Source organism: Trichoderma camerunense (genome assembly GCF_050948025.1).
Source record: "Trichoderma camerunense strain CBS 138272 chromosome Unknown V8C40scaffold_20, whole genome shotgun sequence".
NCBI lineage: Eukaryota > Fungi > Ascomycota > Sordariomycetes > Hypocreales > Hypocreaceae > Trichoderma > Trichoderma camerunense.
Window position 1 is genome coordinate 701,586 of NW_028145350.1, and position 22,545 is coordinate 724,130.

Below are 22,545 nucleotides of genomic sequence, written 5' to 3' on the forward strand. Positions count from 1 at the left end.
TCAATCGGATCGTGACATTCTCGAGTCAGTTGATTGAGGAAGCTTAAAAAGAAGCAAACTGTAATTGAACGATGTGCAAAAAAAAACGTTCAATCACAACACTCGTTGAGCTTTTCGCCGTGGATGAGCGGGATAACGCTCCTGATGCTGCCTTGGCATTTCAGGCCTCAGCTCTGTTGAAGGATTCCTCCTCTGCTAAATGCCTGCGTGCAAGGTTCTGTACCTGCCTGGGTGCGCGGAAATACTGGTAAGCACCGGCCAACAACTCAGGTACCTCCAAGTACCTCTGGGAGCCACTAGGCGCTCTTAGTGCTTCTGCGATACGACAGCGCCTCAGGGTTGTGGCGCCTTACTAAGGCTCAGGCGGTCCAGGGTATCCCGGATGGCTTGGCCCCTCACTCTTTCAACGCAAGCGCAAAAGAGGCGAACGACATGTCGTCAATCGAAACCCTGCTTCGACGACGTCTCTTAGTGCCTGCGCCCAGCCTTTTGCCGGTGTCTGGATTGGGCAAGTTGGCCGTACTTGTAAGCACCAGAGCAAGCCGTCGCCTGCTTTTGGCCTCACTGTGGCCAGTACTAACAACGCTTGGAGAAGGGACAGCGTGAGGGGCAGGCCGGTAGATGGCCGAGGGGAGAAGAGGGAAGCCTCTCAGTCAACTTTCTCGCCTTCTCAGCGGCTCAGTTTATCTGATGGTGCAAGATTTCGCAGATGCGTGTCATGCATGGATACAACGCTGATCCCTCTGGGGAACCGGACGGACCAAATACATGTTCGATCGGCGCTTCGCGGAGAAGACAAGATGGATATAAGTTCGCATGGACGTCTTGAGCCCGTCAAACACTTTCATCTGCCGCTCTGCTACCTCGACGCTCTTTTAATATTCGTCTAGCTGTGTGCCCACCTAATGGTACGCATTCCACGGAAGCCCTAAACCGCCACTCCCGCTCAACCGCGAGGCCCTCCATTCTCGGCTCCCGCGTCCTTTTCAACTCCGAGTTTCGGCTTCTATTTGCTAGCTCCAATGGCGAGGAAAAGGAGTCAGAGCTACAAACGCCAAACTCTTATCAAGGGCCTCCAGTCCATTAAATGCCCCCCGTGGCGCTGCGTCCGCGGTGCAAAGTCCAAAGGTGCCGTGAGAGCCGTCTCGTCCTGGAATGCTGGCCCTGACGGGTTTGCCGGCTCTGCCGTGGGGAATGAACCTGGCCTTGCTGTTAATGAATTGGCAGTGGGTAAGTAATGGGTCGGTTAAATCCTCAATCCACTTCCGTCGCATGTTCTTTTTTTTTTTCTTGCAATGCCTGGATAAGCGCGCTGCCAAGTGGTGGCGCATAAACAGGCATAAATATTAAATCTTAACCTTGTGAAGAAAAGAAGAATAGAAGAAAACCCTAAACCAGCATGGAGGAGTTTCATCTCAGTGAGATGTACGTCATGCTGCCATTTAACATGTCTTTGATAGCTGCCATGCGCACACAAGATGTTCAGCTCAAGCACCATGGTCGTCGCCTTTGGCCGACAGGAAAGTGAAAATAACCATTCATTCTTCTCTCTTTTCTCTTTCCTCTCTACTCTCTCTCTCCTTTTTTCTCTTCTCACCACGAGTTGCGTTCCGCGGCTTGCATTAATAGCTAGTCAGGAGAGATTGCGTAACGAGGAGCTAGAAAGCAATAGTTTGTCTCTTTCATCTCATCATTCCTCAGCTTTCACCCACAGCTGGTAGGATGATTTCCTCTTTCATGGCCGCAGATTGAAGCTTTCAAGAGAAGTGACGGGTCCGGCGCTGTCAAAGCCCCAGAAAGCCCCCCGTCAGCTCTTGATCCATTGGATGGCATGACCTACGGGAGGAGGCGAGAAGGTCACTGAACTGATGCCAAGACGCTAGAAGGCGTCGAAGAGCAGTCTGCTGAAGGGGACCCGGAGGGCTGGTCTTCTCAGCTCGTGCGGTGAGGACGGTAAACTCGGCCGGGACACGGCGTAGGATACGAGTTGATTGGACGAGGTCGGTCTACATGGCTGACCAAACCACCATTTTCTGAGGTGCTGACAACAACCTCATCCATCCGTACGGAGCATAGAGAGAAAAACTAACCGAGAAAAAACGTGGCACGGCGAATGGGGTTTGGTCTCTAAGCCCATTGATGAGGCTGGTTTTGAATATGATATCAGTATTCGTACTAGAAGCAACAGGGCCTATGGCTAGCACGGATCCAGTGCTTCGCTGAACGAGCCGCAACGGGCAAGGCGGACAGTAGCGGTTGAAAAACGTGGCCATGGTAATACGGCACGAGATGGAATCCATCGATATTTCCGGCCATAGTAGAGGTGGATAAGGTCTAATGCCTGGCTGCGAATTGAGTTGCCCGTCGACATATACGGAGCAGAGTTAGCGAGTAAAGGGCATGGCAGCGACATTCCGGCTGCAGAGGTCATAGACTAGGAGATGCCGCAGGGCTTCCAGGTTCATGCGCTCCAGCATGGGAGCAGAGAGAGCTCTCGTATCATTGCTGCTGTTGGTTCATCGCCTGCAGCTGGTTTACGTTATGGAGGTTGTCTGGCCCCTTGCGGTTGCAGCCGGCCAAAGGATCTGTGTTGCCGGTATAATATTCCAAAGTTGCATCGAGGTGCCGTCTGCACGCAAACTGTTCCCTCCGCCTGGTTTAGCCAAGCCCCCAAGCAGCGAATCAAGGACCAACAGCGTCTCGTGCCGAGCGGAGGGGCACGCAATAGGAAAATTAACCGCAGGTATCGTGTCGGGGTGCTGCAGGTACCGCCCCAGGTATCATCCCCCGTACCTCGATGGTACCGCGCACTAAGATTGCGGTGGCTGCACTTCGGCTGGCGCTGCCGCGGAGAAGGGGGGATGCTAGCCATGTCGAGGTAATTAAATGCAGACAACCTGAGCCAAGTACATGCCGCTAATGGGGGGCATTAATTGCTGCTTCTCCATATTCGCAGCCCGTTTTGCTGTTGGTAAGAATTAATGGAGATTGCTGGGCAGTCCGGTCTGTCGCCCGTTTGCCTTTGTTGGCCGCCGAGCTGCGCGCAGCATTACAAAGAGTAGCAGCTGTTGTTCGCTGAAGGGTACTTGGTGAGTACCTTGGCCCGGCGGTCCTCGCTACCATTGCGGTACCTGTGGATGCTACCAAGATGGATTGAATTCGTCAAGCCTCATCAAGCCTCGTCGAAGCCCTGTCCGATTCCACGAACCTTTCTCCGCTTGCCACGCGCAATCGCCAGCCCTCCCCTGGCTTTGGAGCTGGCAATGGCTTGTTTTAAAGGCCTCTTGTCCCCCTCCCGTTTTGTTTCTTTTTCTGCATTGAGTCTGCGTCGAGAATAACTTCTCTCCCAGGTCAAGAACAGAACAGACTCTCTCTCTCTCTCTGCCCTCTCCTCCCTCCCTCCCCAAGCCATCATGAAGTTCTCTACTCTCGCCTCTGGCCTCCTCTCGGCCGCCGGCCTGGCCTTTGCCCAGGAGGCTGCCAACGGCACCATCTCCAAGGGCCCGTTCCCCTTCGACCTCAACGGCTCCAACTTCACATACCCCTGGCCCGTCAACGTCTTCACCTTCACCAGCCAGCAGCAGAAGCTGCAGATGGCCTACATGGACATCAAGCCCACGTGCGCCCCCAACGGCGAGACGGCGGTGCTGCTCCACGGCAAGAACTTCTGCGGCCCTACCTGGAACTCCACCATCATCGCCCTCGCCGGCGCCGGATACCGCGTCATTGCGCCGGACCAGGTCGGCTGGTGCAAGAGCTCCAAGCCCGACAACTACCAGTTCAGCCTCAACCAGCTGGCCTGGAACACCCGCGGCCTCCTCAACACCTTGGGAATTGGCAACATCACCCTGATCGGCCACTCCGTCGGCGGCATGCTCAGCACCCGCTTCGCCCTGCAGTACCCCAGCACCATCGACCGCCTGGTCCTGGTCGACCCCGTCGGTCTGGAGGACTACGTCGAGAAGGGCGTGCCCTACGTCTCCGTCGACGACGACATCGCCGCCGAGGCCGCCCAGACCTTTGACGCCCTCAAGGCCTACGAGCAGCAGATCTACTACGTCGGCCAGTGGGAGGACTCGTACACCATCTGGGTCACCATGCTGACCAACGTCTACTTCGGCTCCAAGCGCACCCAGTTCCTCAAGAACCAGGGCCAGATCGTCGACATGGTGCTGACCTCGTCCCAAGCCCACTACTTTGGCGACATTGTCTCCAAGACGCTGCTCATCGTCGGTGACCAGGACAAGGTCGCCATCGGCGGCAACTGGTCTCCCCCGGAGGTTGCTGCCAAGCTCGGCCACTTCAACGTCCTGGGTCCTCAGGTCTGCGCCGAGATCCCCGACTGCACTCTGTACCAGTTCCCCACCCTGGGCCACGCTCCTCAGATCTCTGCTCCCTCCAACTTTACCAAGGTTGTCCTTGACTGGTTGAAGGAGTAAATTAGGGATGTACCTGATTTAGCTAGAATACAACGAATGGGGGGTGCCGGATAGAGGGAAACAGAGAGGATGTCTGTCATGGAACGAAAGCATTGTTTTTGTCATGTATATATATCATTGCCTGATGGTTTACTGTTTTATTTTTTGATTTTTTGCATAGTACACAACCATTTTAGTATCGAGCTGTGTATATCCAGGCGATTGACGAGGTAAAGATGCGCGGCCCACATGGGCGATATGAATGCATATAATTTCTTTGAAAGCAAGCTAATTTTGGAATTGCACGTGTACCTGTTTGAGTCTTGTTATGTTCTTAGCCATGTGCTCATTACTCACTCTCTGCTACTATAGCTATATGGGTCTGGTATCTACTACTACGGCTTCGTTCTTCTAGTATCTCCTACTATAGCTATTTTTATCTAGTATTTACTACTATAATTATATTCGTCCAGTATTCGGTATTACTGGTAATATCGGATGCTGAATAGGCATTCCTTCATTCAAGCGTTGCTCGTGAACCAAGCTCTTTGTAGTGCACCTTTGAACAACCATAAGTCAAAGCAACAATCTACCCTACAACCAACTCTTTCAACAACGTTCAACACCTTTGTTCACAACTTCTATGCATCAAACATACAACATATCAAAGAACGCAGATATAGAAATATAGAAATATAAATATGAAATGTGCTGACACACGCAAAACCAAACCCACCATGAATCCAAACCGCCAAACAAACCCAAAATGTCCCTGCTCATCCATCTCACCCCCCTCCTCATCCTCATTCTCCTCTACCGCCTCTGTCCAGCGCACTTCCCGCCATCGCCAACAACATCCAGGCTCTTCGTCCTATACAGTCTCATATGCAATCTCCTCGCGCACCGCACTTCGCCTTGGCCGCTCATACAGAATCTCGTCCTACTTATTCTGGCGCATGCCCTTCTCGCAGCGATATATTTCCTGCACTACCTCGCCGAATTTGCGCGATATGCGAAAGAGAAGCTTTTACCGGTTTATGCGGAGGTTGCAGAGTCCGTTCAGTTGAGTGTACAGAATATAGCTGCTCGTATTCAGGAAATTCAGCTGGATGAACTCTCCCGGGATAAGGCTATAGACAAGGATGAGAAGGAAAATCATTTCACTGATGAGCTCGAGATCGACTCCATGCCTCAGCCTTACAAGACTTTAGACCCATTGCCTGATCCTGTTGACGACACAACTGCTTATACTCCTCCGCCCGAGGAAATATTCCAGCCTCGACAAAGTTGGACGTCCTCTGTGTCCGTTGTCATCCAGGCAACATTCCTCCATCTACATGAGTTTGTGCAACTCTCCTTATTCTACATACTACACTTCTATAGCACGTGTTTATCGCACTTCGACATCATTACATCACTCTATGGCCAAGCAGCTTTAACTTTGTACATCACACGTATCCGCTTTGTTCTCCTCATCAAGCGCAGTCTTGAGCCGTTCCGCCGGATGTTCTCCAAGTTCACAGTCCTCGGTAATCTATGCGCTCCCGCCATCACCATCTTCGCCCTGCATTTCATCTTCTGGGCAATATTGCTGTCCTTTGGCGAGCTGTACATTCTGTTTGTGTGCTTACTATGCATATTTTGGATTCTCTCTTGGTTGAGCTGAGCACACGGGAAACAGACCAGAAAATAAATATATAGATGATAGAAATAGTTAAACCAGTTCTCATAATTTGATCCTATATGCTCATGTTACGCCGGATTATGCCCTTTTCAACCCATATTCGTACATGTCCCAAGTTTCTTGACCAGCAAAGAATAAGAAAAATCCACCAACCAATTCCCAGCGCCAGGCTCAGCAAGTCACGTCGCCAATCAGCTTGTAATCCTTCTTACCCACAGGCCAGTGACCTCGAATTCCGCATCCTTCTCCTGGCGCTTGTAAGCCCTATGCAACTTCAGACCCAGGTCATACTCTTCGTGTTGAATCTCAGCCAGCTCCTGTTTCAGCCCCTCTACTTTCTGCTTCTCAACTTCCCTCTTTCGGAGCACTTCTGCGCTGGCCATCAGGTTATCTCGCGGCATCAGCTCTGTCATTTGCTGGATACTTTTGTTGATGTTGACTCTGCGGTGTGCTAGTGCCGAGAGAGAGGCATTTAGTTGCGCAATCCTGTCATCGGGTGCTGATGCTAACTCCGGAGGTGCGGGTGGAAGCGGCTTGGCAGTAGATAGAATGGAGCTCCGGCCAGTGGACTCCGTATTGCTGCCGGCTCGGGTGCGGCGTGGTTCACTAAGAGATACTTCGCTCGACGCCGCCATCTGATTATCAATTCCATATGGGCTGGACATGTATGCCCTCTGCTTAGAAATCGTTATAGGAGTATGGGCATTGTCTCGCTTCGCAAATGGACCTGGACGGCTCATCATCGAAGTGGCAGCCGGTGTGTTTGCGGGCATCTGCTCCACAGCAGCCTGCGGAGGAGTCCCTGCGTTCGATGTAGCGTAAGTGGTGACACTGAAGCGTGACGGAGGTTGCATCCACGCCTCATCAGTATTGGAGCGTTTAGGGGGGGCCTCGTGGAACCCAGTGACCGCTGCGGCCGAGGCTCTCCGAGGAGGAGGATTGATGTAGGCCGGGCTTGAACTTGATAGGTTCGACGGCGCCGAAGGTTGGGCTTGGTGAGTCTGCGGCGGCTTCCTCTTGATGATCCTAGGCCCGGTAGGAGTCAAATCTTGGACGGCAGGTGACTGTGATCGAGCTGATGGTATGGATAGCGGAGTCGGGTAGTCATGATTAGGCGGCGTAGGAAGCGCATTACCACTGGTATTGGCATTGGTATTGTGCGATTTAACCTTGTTCGCTGCCGGTGTTATGTTTAGTGGCTTTGGAGCCAATGAGGACGGAAGAAGCTCGCGGTCTGTGGCTGCCTGCTGGCGCGGAGGTGTTTCCAATGCAGTGCCAGACTGGATAGGTGGCAGGGGAGCTGATATGTTTCGAAGGCCATTTGGGGTGCGGCTTGCACGCTTGCTGCTCCTCCGTGGGATATGAATGGGCGGCGCATCACCTTGCCTTGGTCGGTCGGCCAGATTCTCTGTTGGCTCCGTCTTGCCTTTGGTGAGAAAGCGAAAGCGCTGGGCAACAGCCGAAGTGTCAGTGGGAACCTTTATGCGCATCTTGGTACTCCGCGGTAACGCGCCTTGCGGCAATGGGGCTGGCACATCTTCGAGGCTTCTTGGATTCTCAAAAGACATATCGTATGTGTCCGGAGCGGGCTGGTAGGCAGTGTATTGATGTACAGGAACGGGAACGTGGCTCATTTGGCGCTGCTGTGTCGTAAACGACTGTGTGGGCTGCTGCCCTCTAAAAGGATACTCTCGAGGGAAGTCGGCGTCATCGTCGTCCAGGGGAGAGACAGGTGCACTGCACGGCAATCCTTTGTTAGTACCAGTATTGAACAGTATTGAAACACGGTTGAAACCCAGCAAGGCCCGAGTTCTTTGTTCAATGGAAACAGTTGAATGGATGCGTAATTCCAAGCACCAACATTGATACAAAGCACTTACTTATTCTTGAAAGCGCCGAGTTCCGGCGAGCTGGGAGGCGAGATTTGGTCGAGCGCTGGAAGGCGCCGCCTCGAATATGTCGAAGCCAGCTTGAAATTGGAGGTCGGGGACGAAGAGTATCCGTCTCCGTCGCTAGTAGAGGTGGATTCCGAATCGGTCACGATCTGAAGTTCGGGATATGGATATGCTGGTGCGCAATCCTTCGAGTCTTGTCGCACTCGCAATAATCGTCTAGGGTTCCTCGGTGGCGGCTCAAAGGCGATGCGTGACGATGCGTCTGCAAAATCAGCAGGATCGTCTGTCGGAAATCTGGAACTGGGGAAAGGATGTTCACGTCAGCCGCAAGCCGTTTGTTGGCTATTTCAAACAAATGAACAGAGCAATAGGCAATAGGCAATAGGCAGTGGGCAGTGGGCAGTGCAGATAGCGCGAGCCGGCGGGTTGTAGTAGCAGCATCATGCGACCAACCAACGGTGATGGGGAAATAGTCCGATGCACGATTGGCCTCCAGCTTGTTTTTTTCCCTTTGTTTCCTTGTTTGACGCGCATTCGCCCAAGGCTGTGCCCTTCACCAACGAACCGGCATGTGCTCTCGGGCGAATGACAGCATCAAAACAAGGTGGCAACGCAGCACACAAGGTAGGATAGGATAACAATCTGCATGACGCAGCCACGGCCAGACAAGCCAATTCCAGTCGTCACTCGGGAGATGTACGTACATTCCAATTCTCTCGGTTGATGATACAGCGGCGAATAATGGTAGTATCTGCTTATCGTGCACTATCTCTGGCCTCTCTGGCCTCGGTGGTCTCTGCGGTCTTTGCGGTTTCTGGTGATTGTAAAGTTTGGAGTTGAAGCTAGAGACGGCGATGCCCAGAGCATTATTGGCAGGGCTGTACTCGTACAGATAAATCTCTGGCTTGTCTGTGCTGGGGCTGTCTTTAAGCTGGTGCCGGATGGAGGGCCGGTGCAGCCTGTCGAGACCCGCTATGGCAGAGGTTCGGGGGCGGTCCCACATGGTATGAATGGCTGATGGCTGATTGACTGGGCGCTGTATTTTTGGGTGCACGGCTTTGCCAGGGGATCAAATGCGCCGCAGGACCTTTAGCGGGGGACCGCGGTGCTTTAGTGCCCGTGGGAGCTGCCACAGGCGCACTGGTTGCAGGCAGCTGGTGCTCGTTCGCAGCGTTTTGTGTCAGACAGGTCTCAGCTCCTGTTTAGCCGTGCATCCGTTCTCAACGTGCAGGAATGTGTGACTGGCACGTCTCGTGAGCACCGAGAATCCGGAGATCGGGCTGAAAAGAATCTCGCTCGGAGTGTGGAGAGAAAAAAAAGACTGTGCGGATGGGATGACAGTTGAGATGGAGGAAATTAAAGTTCGATGGCAGGCAAGGTGCGTGTCAGACGCGATGCAGTTGAAATGAGGCTGCTCTTTACTTGACACAGAAAGAGGCTGCTAAGGCGGTACAGCTGACCTTCCTCTTCTCTCACCAGATCGGCAGTCCTCTTCCATTCTTCTAACAACCAGGGAGACCTTTTAGTCTGGACACCTCAGTTTATATGTCCGACTAAACTGCCGCCGTCATCATTCATCACCAGACGGACAGACAGACGCCGTGATCTGCAGCTTGTGGGTAGAAACAGACCCAAATATGATGCACGAGAGTGGCATCTCTAGCGGCAGCGTTCGTCCACCAACCAATTGACGCGCTGATGGCAGCTTGAGGACTAAGGAGGCCCCACGCTCGACATTGTCACAGATGCGTTTCGGCGCCAATTGAGTGGCTGCTGGCACCAAAGTGACATTTAGCCAAAGGGACACTGCATCGAATGTAACCACGAACGGCGCACAAAGTAAAGAATTGCGAGCGCGAGTGCTGGTGCAGATGCGGTTGAAACGGCGACACTGGACTGGACGGCTCGATGTGGGGGCTCCCTATTTTCTCAAATCCTTGAAGTTATTTGCACCTCCAATCGGATATCGCAAGCGGGCAGCTTAAGAAACATGAAACATTCTCTCCGATAGACTATCTCAGGGCCAACAGAACAGGCCAACAGAACAGGCCATTGTCTGCTCTGGTCTTACGACGGTTGGTCTAAGTCAAAGACCTTGTACTCTGCGTACTTGAACAGATGAAGAGTATCCGAGCGTCTTAATGGAGATCCATACATGGAATACTGACGGTCTATGACCTGCATCGTCACTGCCTAGTATTGAATGCTTCTTGACATCATCTAATCCAAACACCGAGTCAGAGTATCACGGCGTCATCTCCCCACTGTATGGGGCCTGGAGCACAGATCGGTGCCCCGGAAGAAATCTTACTCGCCTCTATTCTTAGTGCCATTTCCCATCTCGTCTTTTGAAAATGACGGCGTCTGTTTCATGCCCTAGTGCCTTACATCAGACGCAAGGGGGGTCCCAGTCGAAATCACCCATCGATTTTGAATATTCTGCCTCGAGTTTCCAGAAGGAGAGACAGATCCGGCCGAACAGTAGATGATCCTATTGGTAGATGCTAATCACTAATAAGAAGGATAACGATCGAATCAGTACTAACTTTCACCAATGAGAGAGATCTGATGGCCGGTTGTCCATTTTCAATATGTTCTGTTATACCAATAGACGAAGAATCTCATACTGTCCTCTATCAAGGATTACATGAGATTTTAACATGGCACTAATATTGACAGCAAGGTGGCTCTTTATACATGTAATTACATATACCGTGTGTGTATCAATTTTGGCTCGTACAAAACTAAAGGTATTTCAAGCCTGTCTGTGATCAGGTGCGTATCCCGTTCAGCTCTTATGACTATTTCCAATCCACCAAAACCGTGTCCCCTTCTTCAATGTGCGCTGCCTTCAAGCCGTATTCCCACACTTCCTTTCTCTTCGCCTCATCTTTTGCTTCCTTTGCAACCAGCAGGTCCGTTGACGTGCCGTCCAAATGCAACACCTCGCCGCGGTGAGCCTCAATCTCGAAGCAAGCTCTAATCGCGTCCGCAGCGCTCTTCCACGGAGTCCTGATGACGCCATTGGGCTTCACTCGCACGCTCACCTCGGTGACGATGGGCAGCACGAGCTTCATGACGACGAAGCTGATGAGAAAGCCTGCTCTGCGGGCGATGCCGGTGGGCATGCCGCCCGGGTCCAAGTCGATGACGGAGATGTTGCTTAGTTTGGGGTCCTTTGCTATACGGCTTGCCAATTCCTCGCTGTAAGAGCATTGTCAGTAGCAGACTCTTCAAAAGCCCGAATAAAATAAGAAAGAGAAAGGATACTTCTCACATCAACATTATAGCGCAAAGTTTGCTGGCGCCGTACCGGCGGAAGCCTGAGTTGGTCGTCGGGTCTTCTTCTGGTCTGCTCCATTCACCTTTGGCCAGGGCTTCTACGCCTGGATACAGAGTTGGGTATCTGGGATCCTTGTATGCAGACGTCACATCATTGCGCTTGTCTTCTATGCTGCGGATGGATTCAGCTTCGGGACTCCTTCGCTATGCTCTTTTGATAATATGTTTTATACTTACTTATGGGCCCAGCTGCCAACAAGCAGAATGCGGCCCTCTTCCGTATCCATGCTCTGGAGGAGGAGCAGCGACAGGAGCAGGTTAGACAAATAGTTGACTTGCCATGACATTTCGAAGCCATCCTTGCTCATGGCCTGGAACACCCCATGTCAATAAACCGACTATCGCAGGGTCGGCAGCATAGGTGAACTTACAATGCCCGCGTGGTCTTGATATCCGGCATTCAAAATCAGGGCCCGGATCCTAGGCAAATCGCCCTTGGCCACCTTGTCATTGATGTCCGTGGCCACCTTTTTGACATCTGCTATTGAACCCAGGTCGACATCAACCGTCTCATGCTTGTGATTTGCCGGGGCCCGAGACAGGGCCGCGTTGAGCTTCGTCGCAGTCGCGGCCTTTCGCACAGCATACACGCCGGTGTAGTTCGAGGCCAGGTCTGGAGTGCCGAGGATGTTCTGCACAATGGCGGAGCCAAGTCCGCCGTTGGCCCCGGTGACGATGATGGTCCCCTTTGAACCCATGTTTCCTTCTTCTTCGCAGCTCCTTTGAAGCTGAACTTACAGAGACCGTCCTCTTGCCAGAGGAAGTTTTTCTTTTGTCAGTCTTATTGATTGGAATAGGAGGAGAAAAGAAAAGATTCTAGAGTCCTGATTACCAAGTAAAAAGAGGAGCGCAGCAGCGGGCACCAAAGAGATTCTTGCGGATCCATTTCCGCCGGCGCAACTATTGCAACATGGATGCACGTCTATGCACACCGAGAGTATACGCCAATTATAGCATGTCTACCACGGCCAGATAAGCCCACCTCATCTAAGCGCATGTACGGTACGAGTGCATATTGTCGGTAGGACTGGGTCACGTCTTATATGAGCGGACGAAGCTACTGGAAGAGGAAATAATCACGAAGCTGAGAGTGGAGTTTGAGCTTCAAACGTGCGCGAACTTCGTACATGCCTTTCCTTTTTATATATCAATAGGTACCCTTTTGGCTTCATATAAATTGATTTGCTTTGTTCCAATGTGGCTGCGGTCTTCCATCCATTGTAATGCTAATAGCATCTCAATTTGCGATCCAATGCGAAATCCCCCCCTTCCCATCGGCATATCTATCGAGCACATTCGGCCTGCAGGAATCACGTCGTAGTGGCGGATATTTTCCCGCTTGCATTATCCCCTCTCCACCGAAGCTAGCTAAGTTCGCTCTCATGATGTGTTCTTTTTACGCAGCTAATTTGATGCATTCCTCATAAAGCTTGCCAATCTCGACTCACACAAGAAAACTCCAAGAAACCCCAGTTACAACCGCCCCAGCGAGCAAGACCAGGCCAGGTGAGTTTCTGATGCCAACGCTCTTCTTCCCGCTCCTATCACGACCACCATCACTCGCATGGCCGTTATCACCATGACCAGCGATGGCACTCGGATCATGCTCAATGGTAATAAAGTCCGTAAGCCCAAAAGGCTGGCAGATTGTCCCCGCTGCACATGGAATCACGGCGCTCCACATGCCGCTTGCGCAGCGCTGCCATGAGGTTGTCATGCAATTCCATTGGCCCTCTGGAGAACACATCTCGCCCGTGGGCCGTGCTAGCTGAGGATTTGAGCGAGGATCTAGATCATAATATCCCGGTGGGTCTGGATGGACATCTGAAAAAGAATCTGGACGAAGATCCAAAAGAGGATCTGAACGGAAATCTGAGCGAGGGTCTGAGCGAGGGTCTGAACGGAGGTCTGAATGGAGATCTGAATGGAGGCCTGAATGGGAGTCTGAATAGAGATCTAAAAGAGGATCTGAATGAGGCTCCGAACGAGACTCCGAACGAATATCTAGACGAACATCGGGATGAACATCTAAAATAGGATTTGTATGAAGTTCTGAATGAGGTTCTGAATGGACATCTGAAAGAGAATCCGAACGAGGCTCCGAACGAGACTCTGAACGAACATCTGGACGAACATCAGGACGAACATCAGGATGAACATTCAGAAGAGGATCTGAGCGGATATCTGAAATAGGATCTGATTGAGGGTCTGAATGGACATCTGAAAGAGAGTCTGAATGAGACCCCGAGCGAGACCTTGAACGAACATCTGGACGAATATCAGGATGAACTTCAGGATGAAGATCTAAAAGAGGATCTGGATGAGGTTCTGAATGAGTGTCTGAACGAGCATCTGAGCTGTTGTGTGAGCCAGTGCGAGATAATGTCTCCAACGTGGGCTCATCACGCGTGAGCATCGGGGGAGCAGCCACACGGGCTAAGAGCGCCCAGCCGGGAACCAACAGTCCAGGGTCTTTCATTTTGACAGGAAGACTTAATTGTTCGAGTATGACGTGTAATCTTTGCAAGGCTTTGTTGAAAGCGAGTAAGTGAGTGAGTGATGACAAGTTGCAGCGTTCGGTATGCTCAAAAGCCCAGTGTTCTCCAGAGAGCTTGTCTTAATATTCCACTATTAAAAAAGCGATCCCGCCTATCAAGGTTATAGAAAGCTTGCCACCGCCCCTGGAAACGATGAGTTGAAAGATAAAGGAAGTTTTTACTCTTCTACATGAAAAATCTGAACTGAGGCATCTCAAGCGAGTCGGTGCCTTGTGGGGTCCGCTTCAGACGTGGATGTATTCTATTGGAGCGTTTTACAAGTCGCTGAATAGTTTCACAGTTTTACCTCTGAATGGGTGAGACGGTAGCGCCATGATGTGCCAGCAAAATATCGATTGTGATTGTGATGCACACTCGCCAGGAGGTGAATCATGGCTTAATTACCTAGTTTAAGCTGCCAAATAGCCATTCTATCATCAAGCTGCAAAGTAGTCTCATCATGAGACGATCGAAAAACTTCCCTCGATCCCCCTTTCCCCTCGCAACAAAGATATATATATTCTACCTTTGATTCTGTCTTCATACTTCTCTTGCCCAAGCCTTAGTAGCCTCCATCTTGAGATCCTTCTCTTGGAGTTTCCTCAGTCGCGCCCTCCTCTTGACAATCATGATTGTGGCGATGAGAGCTGTAGCGAGAAGCAGGCCTCCACCTAGACAAGTTGCCACCACTATAGTCTCCGTGTTGACATCGCTCGTGCTTGGGGGAAGAGAAGCCATGTTCTAAGAGGGAAGAGTTGTTGCTAGAGGATAATCGAGGTGTCGAATCTTGATTGTCGCAGCTTTTCAGCTTTGTCTAGTGTAAGGTCGTAGAAAAAGGAAAACGTTTCTAGTTCAACATGTTAGACAACAATGAGGATCGTTATGCTCGTGAGACTTACAGATTGTGTGTGATAGATCGCTCAACGCAAAGACTCCGTGATATTACACCAACAGTACAGAATTGAGTTACCCTGACTGTAAACTGCAAGAGAAGTAGATGCAAGATAAAGGGGAAGAAGGAAGGGAGAAGAAAGCTGTTGACCTACCTATGTACTTAAGGCTTCGAGGGAAACATGTTTGATTGGAATTAACGGATGGCCCAGGATGATTGCCATTGTCCGCCTTGAAGCTTCAGATTGTTGTCTTGTATCAGCTGAGGCGCTTAATATTGTCTCGCTCGGGCGGGTGCATGCGAATGGAATGCTTGTACGCAGCTGTCCGTGATCTAGAAGATGGAACAAACTTCAGTAGCGCCATGGTGGTTACACAATGCTCATTACTCGTAATTTGAGGCTCTTCATAAAACATAAATATTGGCAATTTAAAGCATAAAGACCATCGCTACATAACCATCTTTCACTCGTTTCTCAATCCTTGATCCACCCTCGTCCCCATTTTGTATCCAAACAACTCGTGAGTTACACGTTAGGCGGCAACACGACCCAGCTCTTGGTTTGCGTTGCAACAGCCGGGAGAGAACCCCTGCCAATCTCTCACGAAAAGTTTGCTTTCCCGCGGCAGTGAGGCTCTCCATGCAAACATCCGAATTCATTCGTCTTTGACAGCATTATCATTATTCAGTAAACAGTAAACAGTAAACAGAAAACAGAAAACAGAAAACAGAAAACAGCAAATGCAAATGCAAATGTAAATGCAAATGCAAATGCAAATGCAAAAAAAGGCAGAAATATCCAGAAGCTTAGATGCGATGCATCTATATCCCTGGATATTTTGCTGTATCTTCTTGAGCTCCTTGGTAGAAGCTGGATATGTCCTTCGAAGTTTCAATATGTACGATTGTATGTTAGAGACAAGTCTTGTCTCACTGGTTCACCATGTCTTTCATCCTCATCTGAAACGATGTAGAGCCGTCCCGTTCCAGGCAGGGTACGTGGTGTGCCACTGGCCGTTATCGTTTGTGCTAGTAGATGAAGGAGTATAGACGGTGGTAAAGGTAGAAGTTGTGCTCGACAGGACTGGCGTGGTCCACCAAGAGGAAGACGATGTTGAAGACGACGCCGTAGAGCTAGATTGTGATGTTGTAGAGCTAGGCTGTGATGTCGCAGAGCTAATTTGCCACATCGTGGAGCTAGATTGCCATGTTGAGGAGCTGGACTGAGATATCGTAGAGCTAGATTGCGATGCCGTAGAGCTAGATTGAGATGCCGTGGGGCTGGACTGCGATATCGTAGAGTTGGTCGGCCATGAAGGAGGTGGGATTGGGTATATTATTGACGTGGTGGTTACACCCGATGCAGTTGTACTAGACGTGCTCGTCGTTTGAGACGCCGAAGAAGTGGCTCGGTGAGAGCTGCTCAGTGGCACCGAAGTCGACGACGCTGTTTTCGAGGAGCTATGCGATGATGTACTAACGGCCTTGGAAGTGGTAGCTTTCGAGGTAGAAGTTATCTTCGAGGTCTTGCTCGTCTTGGTTGGTCGAGTGGTATCTGTCGTCGATGCAGTGGTTGTGCTATGTTTGTGAGAGGTGGGAGAGGGGGTGACGGTAAATTGAATAGTCTTTGTCACGTCTGCAGGTGCCGTTATGTCGACAATCGACACCGTCGTCGGGACTGTGCGGGTGACAGTGGACGCCTTTGCAGTCTCGGTGACCGTCTTAGCAGGAGTCTTGGTCTCGACAACAGTCTCAATCACCGTGACGGTACCACCACCTCCTCCGCCTCCTCCTCCTCCCCCACCGCCATTATTTCCTCCACCACCACCGCCCGGCGGATCTCCTTCTCCTGGCTCGAGCGGCACAACAGAGTATTTAGGCTTCTTGTGGTCGTTTACCGGGGATCCTCGGAGAACTAGCGCCGGCTGGGGGAGAGCAGCTGTTATGGAGAGGCATGTAGAGAGAGCAAGGATTAGAGAGAGATCGCCACGCATCTTGAAGAAGCTTCTCTTCTCTCTTCGCTCTTCTAACGGTGTTATAAGGCAGGCATGCAGGGAGGCTGAAAGCGGCTAAGAGAACGAGGAATGCAGAGCAAAACGAAGTACTCGTATTTGATCGCTTAGCGGTTTGCCCGGATGGAGGAATGTGATAGGAGGGGAGCGGAGAAGAGCAGCATGTTGGGCGGCTGCCACTGTGGCCGAATTGTATGGATAAGGCGGTTGGAAATGCGATGGCTGGTGGCTGGGAATTCCGGAGGCTGGTCTCGGGATCGGGCCGCCAAATCGACAGCGCAAGGGGTCCAGAAGGATAAGCGGTGCAGTGGGGCAATGGAGAGTCGGGGAAACACTGGAGCACCAAGTTGTCCCTGTATGATGGCTGTGGCAGCGGGCTATTACAGGGGACCTTGTAGTGAGCGGCCTTCTATAAATTGATAAACTGATAGAAGATGCTCGTACGAGTCAATACAGGGCTGCTTTGGATCGACAGGTTCGGTATTGGTTATTCGGCATTGGGTCGCTTTGCATTGGTCTACATCTCTACTAACTGTAGGTACGTGAAGCTTCAAATGCAGGTACATCGAGTAATTGGTGCATGAGGTGAACATGTCGACGGGACCTAGAGAGGCAATGCGTACGTGACATTACGACACCAAGTTCCTCTGATGGTTCTGGGCTGTGCTATTTCCGTCCTTGCGTACCTTCAGGGAATTATCAAAGCAACAGTCGACACATCCATGCTTTATCCCAGCTTGAACATCATTTCCCATCAAAGACACGACGTTTGAGATCATTTCCAAGCCACGGCTGTGGCGTTTACACCTTCAAGCCATGTCGCTTGCGCAATGCGTGTGGCGGTGTCCCGGATGTCGAACAAAGCCCGCCACAGCGCTTAACAGAATATGGAGGCTCATTGTCCCTTGCATTGATTGATGACTGCATGGGCCAGGACCTGCGAAATCCCACAGCAAAGAGACCCACCGCGGCCAAAGAAGCTTATAATCAAAATCCCCTTGCATCAAATGTTGTCTGCCAAAAAAAGGAGTTCAAGTGATAAATTACAGTAGCGATTTGAAGTGCCGAACAGCACTGATCAGTAAGCTGATGACGGTCCACCTATCAAGTCGGACAAATTCTTGCAGTGGTGCTGATTGTGGAATCATGATTCAAGCCGGCTACGGAGATTATAGCCTTACCTAGTAGTATACTTGCTGCTGAGCCCGTCTCGATGGATGCCGTGTGGAATAAAGCAGAATCAAGCAGGCGGCTATGCCAAATAGTTGGGATGATTTCAACTAATGTCAAAACACTCAATGTCTTGCGCGGCGGCAATGACATCAAACGCGCAATTCCATCGTTTCTTTTGTGGCGGCGAGCAGGTGATTTGCAAGGCTCACAAGCTGCATGACGTCCAACGAACCGAAGAGTCGAAAACACAGCCACGACCCTCTCTTTGCGCCAATAAGGGCTAATGCCTCGCCAGGGATGAACTGTGGGCTCTACCTTATTTGCTTATTCTCACGCAAGGCAGATCGTGCGTGAACAAGCTCCAGTCGTTACGTTTTGCTGCTAACTTTGCGGCTAGCTGCGCGGAACTTGCACAGATGGTACTGGTAGGCAGGTGGCACAGAGGTACATAAGCCGATTTCACCCAGTTCCTTCGTCCACCTGGAAACTTCATCTCCAATAGCACCTACGACGTCACCACCGTTGCGCTTCCATCGCAGAAACTCGCCGCGGAATCACCCACTGCAATATGTCTTATCAAGGATATGGCCAGCCTTACGGCCGTAAGTAGCCTCCCCAATGGATTTTTTTTCCCTTTCCTTTCTTTTCTTTGCGCAAACCAGCTGTCCTTGGTCGCGCAGTCTTGTGCGATGACGGCGACGCGCAATCCTTTACTGGTTTAGCCACATGATCGCAATCTAACACATCGCAGAACCGCCGCCTCCCCAGGGCTATGGCCAGTATCCCCCTCCTCAACAGGGCCAATATCCTCCTCAGCAGCAGGGCCAGTACCCTCCTCCTCATGGGCAATATCCTCCAGCCCAGCAAGGACAATACGGCCAGCATCCTCCCCCTCAGCAGGGAGGCTATTACCAGTCTCCCCCGCCCCCTCCAGGCCAGTATCCCCCACCACAAGCGCCCTACGGACAGCCGCCGCCTCAGCAATACGGGGCTCCTCCTCCTCAACACCAACAACCCTACGGAGCACCTCCTCCAGGCCAATATGGAGCGCCTCCTCCACAGCATGGAGGGCATTACGGTGCCCCTTCCCCGGCGCCTTACGGAGCTCCCCCAGTGCAGCCTACGCCGCCGTCTATTGGCTATGGCGCACCCCAGATCATTCAATGGGACGGCACCCCAGATGCCCAGGCTTTGCGCGGGGCCATGAAAGGCTTTGGAACGGACGAGAAGACACTGATTAACGTGCTCTCGCGAAAAGACCCGCTACAGATTGAGGTGATTCGATCCACTTACGAGCGCACCTTCAAGCGCAGGCTGGTAGAGGATATAAAGAGCGAGACAAGGAGTTGGTTCGAGTTTGGTCTGGTGCAGCTTGCCCGTGGTCCACTGCTGGCTGACATTCATAACCTGTTCGATGCCATGGCGGGCCCGGGAACAAAGGAGATTGTCATGAATGATATTCTCCTGTCAAGATCCAACGCCGACCTGAGAGCTATCAAGAGCGCCTATCAGCAAACATTCCGACGAAGCTTGGAGAACGATGTCAAGGGTGAACTGAGCTTCAAGACGGAGAGGCACTTTTTGATAGTGCTGGCTGCCAATCGAGCCGAGGACTCAGCGCCAGTAAATCCACAGCAAGTGGAGGAGGACGTCATGAACATCTACAGGGCGACCGAGGGCAAGGTTGGCACCGACGAGATCCTGGTTTGCAGCATTCTAAGCAACAGAAACGACAACCAGATCCGAGCCGTCGCCCATACCTACAAGCAAAAGTTCAACCGCGACTTGGATACCGTAATTCAGAGCGTAAGTACCTCCTTGCCTTTTGGCTGCTTTGCGCATAAACTAATATCGTGCAGGAATTCTCTGGCCACATGAGAGATGCTCTACTATTTCAGCTTCGTCATGCTGTTGATAAATATATGCACGCTGCGCAGCTTTTGGAGGATTCCATGGCCGGCTTGGGCACCAAGGACCATCTCCTCATTTCTCGAACCATCCGTTTCCACTGGGATCGGAACGAGCTTGCAAACGTCAAGGGGGCCTATCAGCATCGGTACAAGAAGCCATTGGCCACTCGTATCAGAGGAGAGACATCTGGCGATTACCAGAAGCTGATGGTTGCCTGTGTTGGAGAGTGAAGCATATAAATTCTTGGGCCGGCAGCTGCATTGGTGGAATCCCAACACGATTACACCCTAATGGAAACTTACACCTAGATTCTTTAATGATGGCTGGAGATCATGAGGCGTTTGGAAACCCTTTTTTTACATTGTATTAACAAAATTTTGGCGAGGTACTACCAGGACATCAAGTTGGAGAGGAGGGGTAAGGTAATCAATTCTTAAATAAGAAATTTGAATCTGACTTTGATGCCTTTTGATAGCTCCCAAGTGAATGACGTATGAGGCCAGAGAATAGCCTCAGATGAATGTGACCACTCATTCGTAAATGTATTAAGCCATGGTCACACGATAGGTATCATTAAATATACCCCAATGCTAGGGGGGATTGCATTTGATCTGTTCATTTTGCCGGCAGTGGATCAGAGCTCGCCTGCCCAAGAGTTGCGCCCGTTATTTGCTCCTTCTCTATCGTTCTATTGACAAGGAAAGGGCAAGAAACAGCTTGGCTCTTGTCCAATCTTCTATATCGTCTCAGCATGGATTGTCTTGGTGGCACAGCAGCCCGTTGGCGGCCAAAGCTGCCCAGAAGTCAGGTTAGTGAATAGAACTTGCTCGATTGCGAGATACTCCCCTTCGTTCCCGCCCTTCCCCCTCTGTAGGAAGCAGGTATAAAGCATCTTCGTTTTGCTCGTGAGCTCTTTTTCTTCCTTAAATGAAGCACTGCTATCCGATGTGTGTTGATGCAGGTATCCATTTTCACCCACCAACACCATTTCTATCTTGATCCCTACAGCGTTATATCTGCACCTCTATCCGACCTGCTTTCATTATCATTTCTGCGTCAAGATGAAAGTGGAAGAGGCTGAAGGCACTGTGATGCCCCTGGACAGCATTCCACCCGCGGCGGATCTTGCTCCAACGGAAACCCTTCCTGTCAATCCCAAATGGGATCAGCAAGATGCCCTCTGTGCAAAGCTATTTGGGCCATGGGATAACCTGCCTTGCCACAACCACCTCAACGAGGGCCGGCTACTGCGAGACCTGGATGATGCCATCGTTCTCTTCGAGATGCTGATCTGTCACAGCGATGCCGGTTTCCACGCCTGGCGAGAACATCACAAGGAAGCCATGGAAGCTGGACTTGCGGAGATCCCCACGTATCCGTACCTCCAGAGAATAACTCGAGATGGCGACCGCACATGGAACGACGATGTGTGGGAGCAGCGGTACTTTTATCTCGTCTATCACCGCCAGCATATCATCATGGAGCGACTTTCCCGACTGCCAGCATTGCCTCGATACGCCCGAGAGGATTTCTTCGGCTCATACCCTGCGCCTCACCGGGCGATGCTCAACAAACGCGGCAAGGGACGGTACACTCGACCTCTCAAGCTGCGATGCGACTGGTGGAGGTCAGTGGACTTTCTTTTGGAGAGAGCATCTCTGAGATGGGGAATGGACGCAGCGGCGTTGAAGGCCACCTTTTGGGCGGACGAATTCACCTCCAGCGTCAAGAAACAGGCACCGGAATGGGAGGGCACAATGAGAGAAGAGGATCAAGCTGGGGTGGACACTCGGAAGGAGAAGATTGAGTCGCTTGAGGATGCTGTTGGACTGGCTGCGAACCTGGTTTCTGGAGCTTTGTGTTTTGCCCGTGGTTGATGGCTTTGCTGGACAATTGCTAAACTTTGCTGGACTTTGCTGAAAAGGGTTTATGATGATGACTGACGACATGGATTTGCAGCTATGCAAGAGTGAGGAGTTGAAGATTAAGCACGCACACGAGTATTCATAGGAAGTTAGCACCTAAGCAGTATGAAATGGAGGTTCAAGATTTCCAGGTACGCAGTAATGCGGTGAAGAATGATTGAAGATGACATGTCGTAGAAGTATACAGAATCCTGTACGGAGTTCGGAGTACGCTCTGTTGGTTGCATTAGCGTCCTGCCATGGACTCGTACAGTCATGCGACGATGAGTCGTGAAACGCTGTGGGAAGGGATGCCAATGAATAATGAATAGTGCATGCATGAAGAGTTACAATTAAGCTTTCTATTCTTATGTAAGACGGTGAGAGCATGGATTGTTACAATACTCACTTGACTCGGACTGTAATAAAGTATTGGGTTGCACTGCTAAAAAGCTCGTGGAGAATTAATTTATCAGCAAGTCCCCTGCAGAAGGCCGTGACAGGATACTATCTGCGAGTGTTTGCAGTGGATATTTTAGTAATATTATATTACGATGTCGCATTTCGACCCAGCGGAGCGGGCTATGTGTATATATTAAGCAGACTAAGTGCCAACTAGTACGGGTCCTGCGAGCTGTGCTGTAACATGACAGGGGTTGTTTGACTTTTTGTTCCGCTCTCCTCTAGATTATTACTCGTACATACATGTCCTCATACATTCTGAATCACATGTCTCTTTTTTGCTTTTTGCAACGGTAGGATCATTCGACTTGGAGG

The 22,545-nt window shown here is 51.0% G+C and overlaps 8 protein-coding genes across 8 annotated transcripts; 4 read left to right on the forward strand and 4 right to left on the reverse strand.

The window, feature by feature from the left end:
• The first annotated feature begins 2,931 nt into the window (after positions 1–2,931).
• V8C40DRAFT_255609 (alpha/beta fold hydrolase) lies at positions 2,932–4,927 on the forward strand. Its single transcript, XM_083218090.1, has one exon. It carries the CDS (start codon positions 3,414–3,416, stop codon positions 4,437–4,439), a length of 1,026 nt encoding a protein of 341 aa, XP_083069050.1. The 5' UTR covers positions 2,932–3,413; the 3' UTR covers positions 4,440–4,927.
• Positions 4,928–5,184: 257 nt separating this feature from the next.
• Positions 5,185–6,086, forward strand: V8C40DRAFT_283092 (uncharacterized protein; the record flags this gene model as incomplete). Its single annotated transcript, XM_083221898.1, has 1 exon — positions 5,185–6,086. One exon carries the CDS (start codon positions 5,185–5,187, stop codon positions 6,082–6,084), a length of 900 nt encoding a protein of 299 aa, XP_083069051.1.
• Positions 6,087–6,293: 207 nt separating this feature from the next.
• On the reverse strand, positions 6,294–9,000 carry V8C40DRAFT_277458 (uncharacterized protein; the record flags this gene model as incomplete). The annotated part of the gene is made up of 3 exons (XM_083220964.1): positions 6,294–7,839; positions 7,983–8,291; positions 8,702–9,000. 3 exons carry the CDS (start codon positions 8,998–9,000, stop codon positions 6,294–6,296), a joined length of 2,154 nt encoding a protein of 717 aa, XP_083069052.1.
• A 1,669-nt stretch (positions 9,001–10,669) lies between these two features.
• Positions 10,670–12,299, reverse strand: V8C40DRAFT_110793 (uncharacterized protein). The gene is made up of 4 exons (XM_083210785.1): positions 11,711–12,299; positions 11,517–11,650; positions 11,275–11,451; positions 10,670–11,201 (listed from the first exon to the last, which is right to left on the reverse strand). Exons 1-4 carry the CDS (start codon positions 12,035–12,037, stop codon positions 10,799–10,801), a joined length of 1,041 nt encoding a protein of 346 aa, XP_083069053.1. The 5' UTR covers positions 12,038–12,299; the 3' UTR covers positions 10,670–10,798.
• Positions 12,300–12,705: 406 nt separating this feature from the next.
• On the reverse strand, positions 12,706–13,943 carry V8C40DRAFT_255617 (uncharacterized protein). Its single transcript, XM_083218091.1, has 2 exons — positions 12,962–13,943; positions 12,706–12,845 (listed from the first exon to the last, which is right to left on the reverse strand). The coding sequence occupies exons 1-2, from the start codon at positions 13,816–13,818 to the stop codon at positions 12,761–12,763; spliced, it is 942 nt and encodes a 313-aa protein (XP_083069054.1). The 5' UTR covers positions 13,819–13,943; the 3' UTR covers positions 12,706–12,760.
• A 1,633-nt stretch (positions 13,944–15,576) lies between these two features.
• V8C40DRAFT_110850 (uncharacterized protein) lies at positions 15,577–17,120 on the reverse strand. Its single transcript, XM_083210786.1, has one exon. The coding sequence runs from the start codon at positions 16,760–16,762 to the stop codon at positions 15,725–15,727; it is 1,038 nt and encodes a 345-aa protein (XP_083069055.1). The 5' UTR covers positions 16,763–17,120; the 3' UTR covers positions 15,577–15,724.
• Positions 17,121–18,267: 1,147 nt separating this feature from the next.
• Positions 18,268–20,510, forward strand: V8C40DRAFT_110858 (uncharacterized protein). The gene is made up of 3 exons (XM_083210787.1): positions 18,268–18,555; positions 18,705–19,759; positions 19,813–20,510. Exons 1-3 carry the CDS (start codon positions 18,522–18,524, stop codon positions 20,092–20,094), a joined length of 1,371 nt encoding a protein of 456 aa, XP_083069056.1. The 5' UTR covers positions 18,268–18,521; the 3' UTR covers positions 20,095–20,510.
• On the forward strand, positions 20,276–22,167 carry V8C40DRAFT_255625 (uncharacterized protein). The gene has a single exon (XM_083218092.1). It carries the CDS (start codon positions 20,926–20,928, stop codon positions 21,739–21,741), a length of 816 nt encoding a protein of 271 aa, XP_083069057.1. The 5' UTR covers positions 20,276–20,925; the 3' UTR covers positions 21,742–22,167.
• Positions 22,168–22,545: the final 378 nt, after the last annotated feature.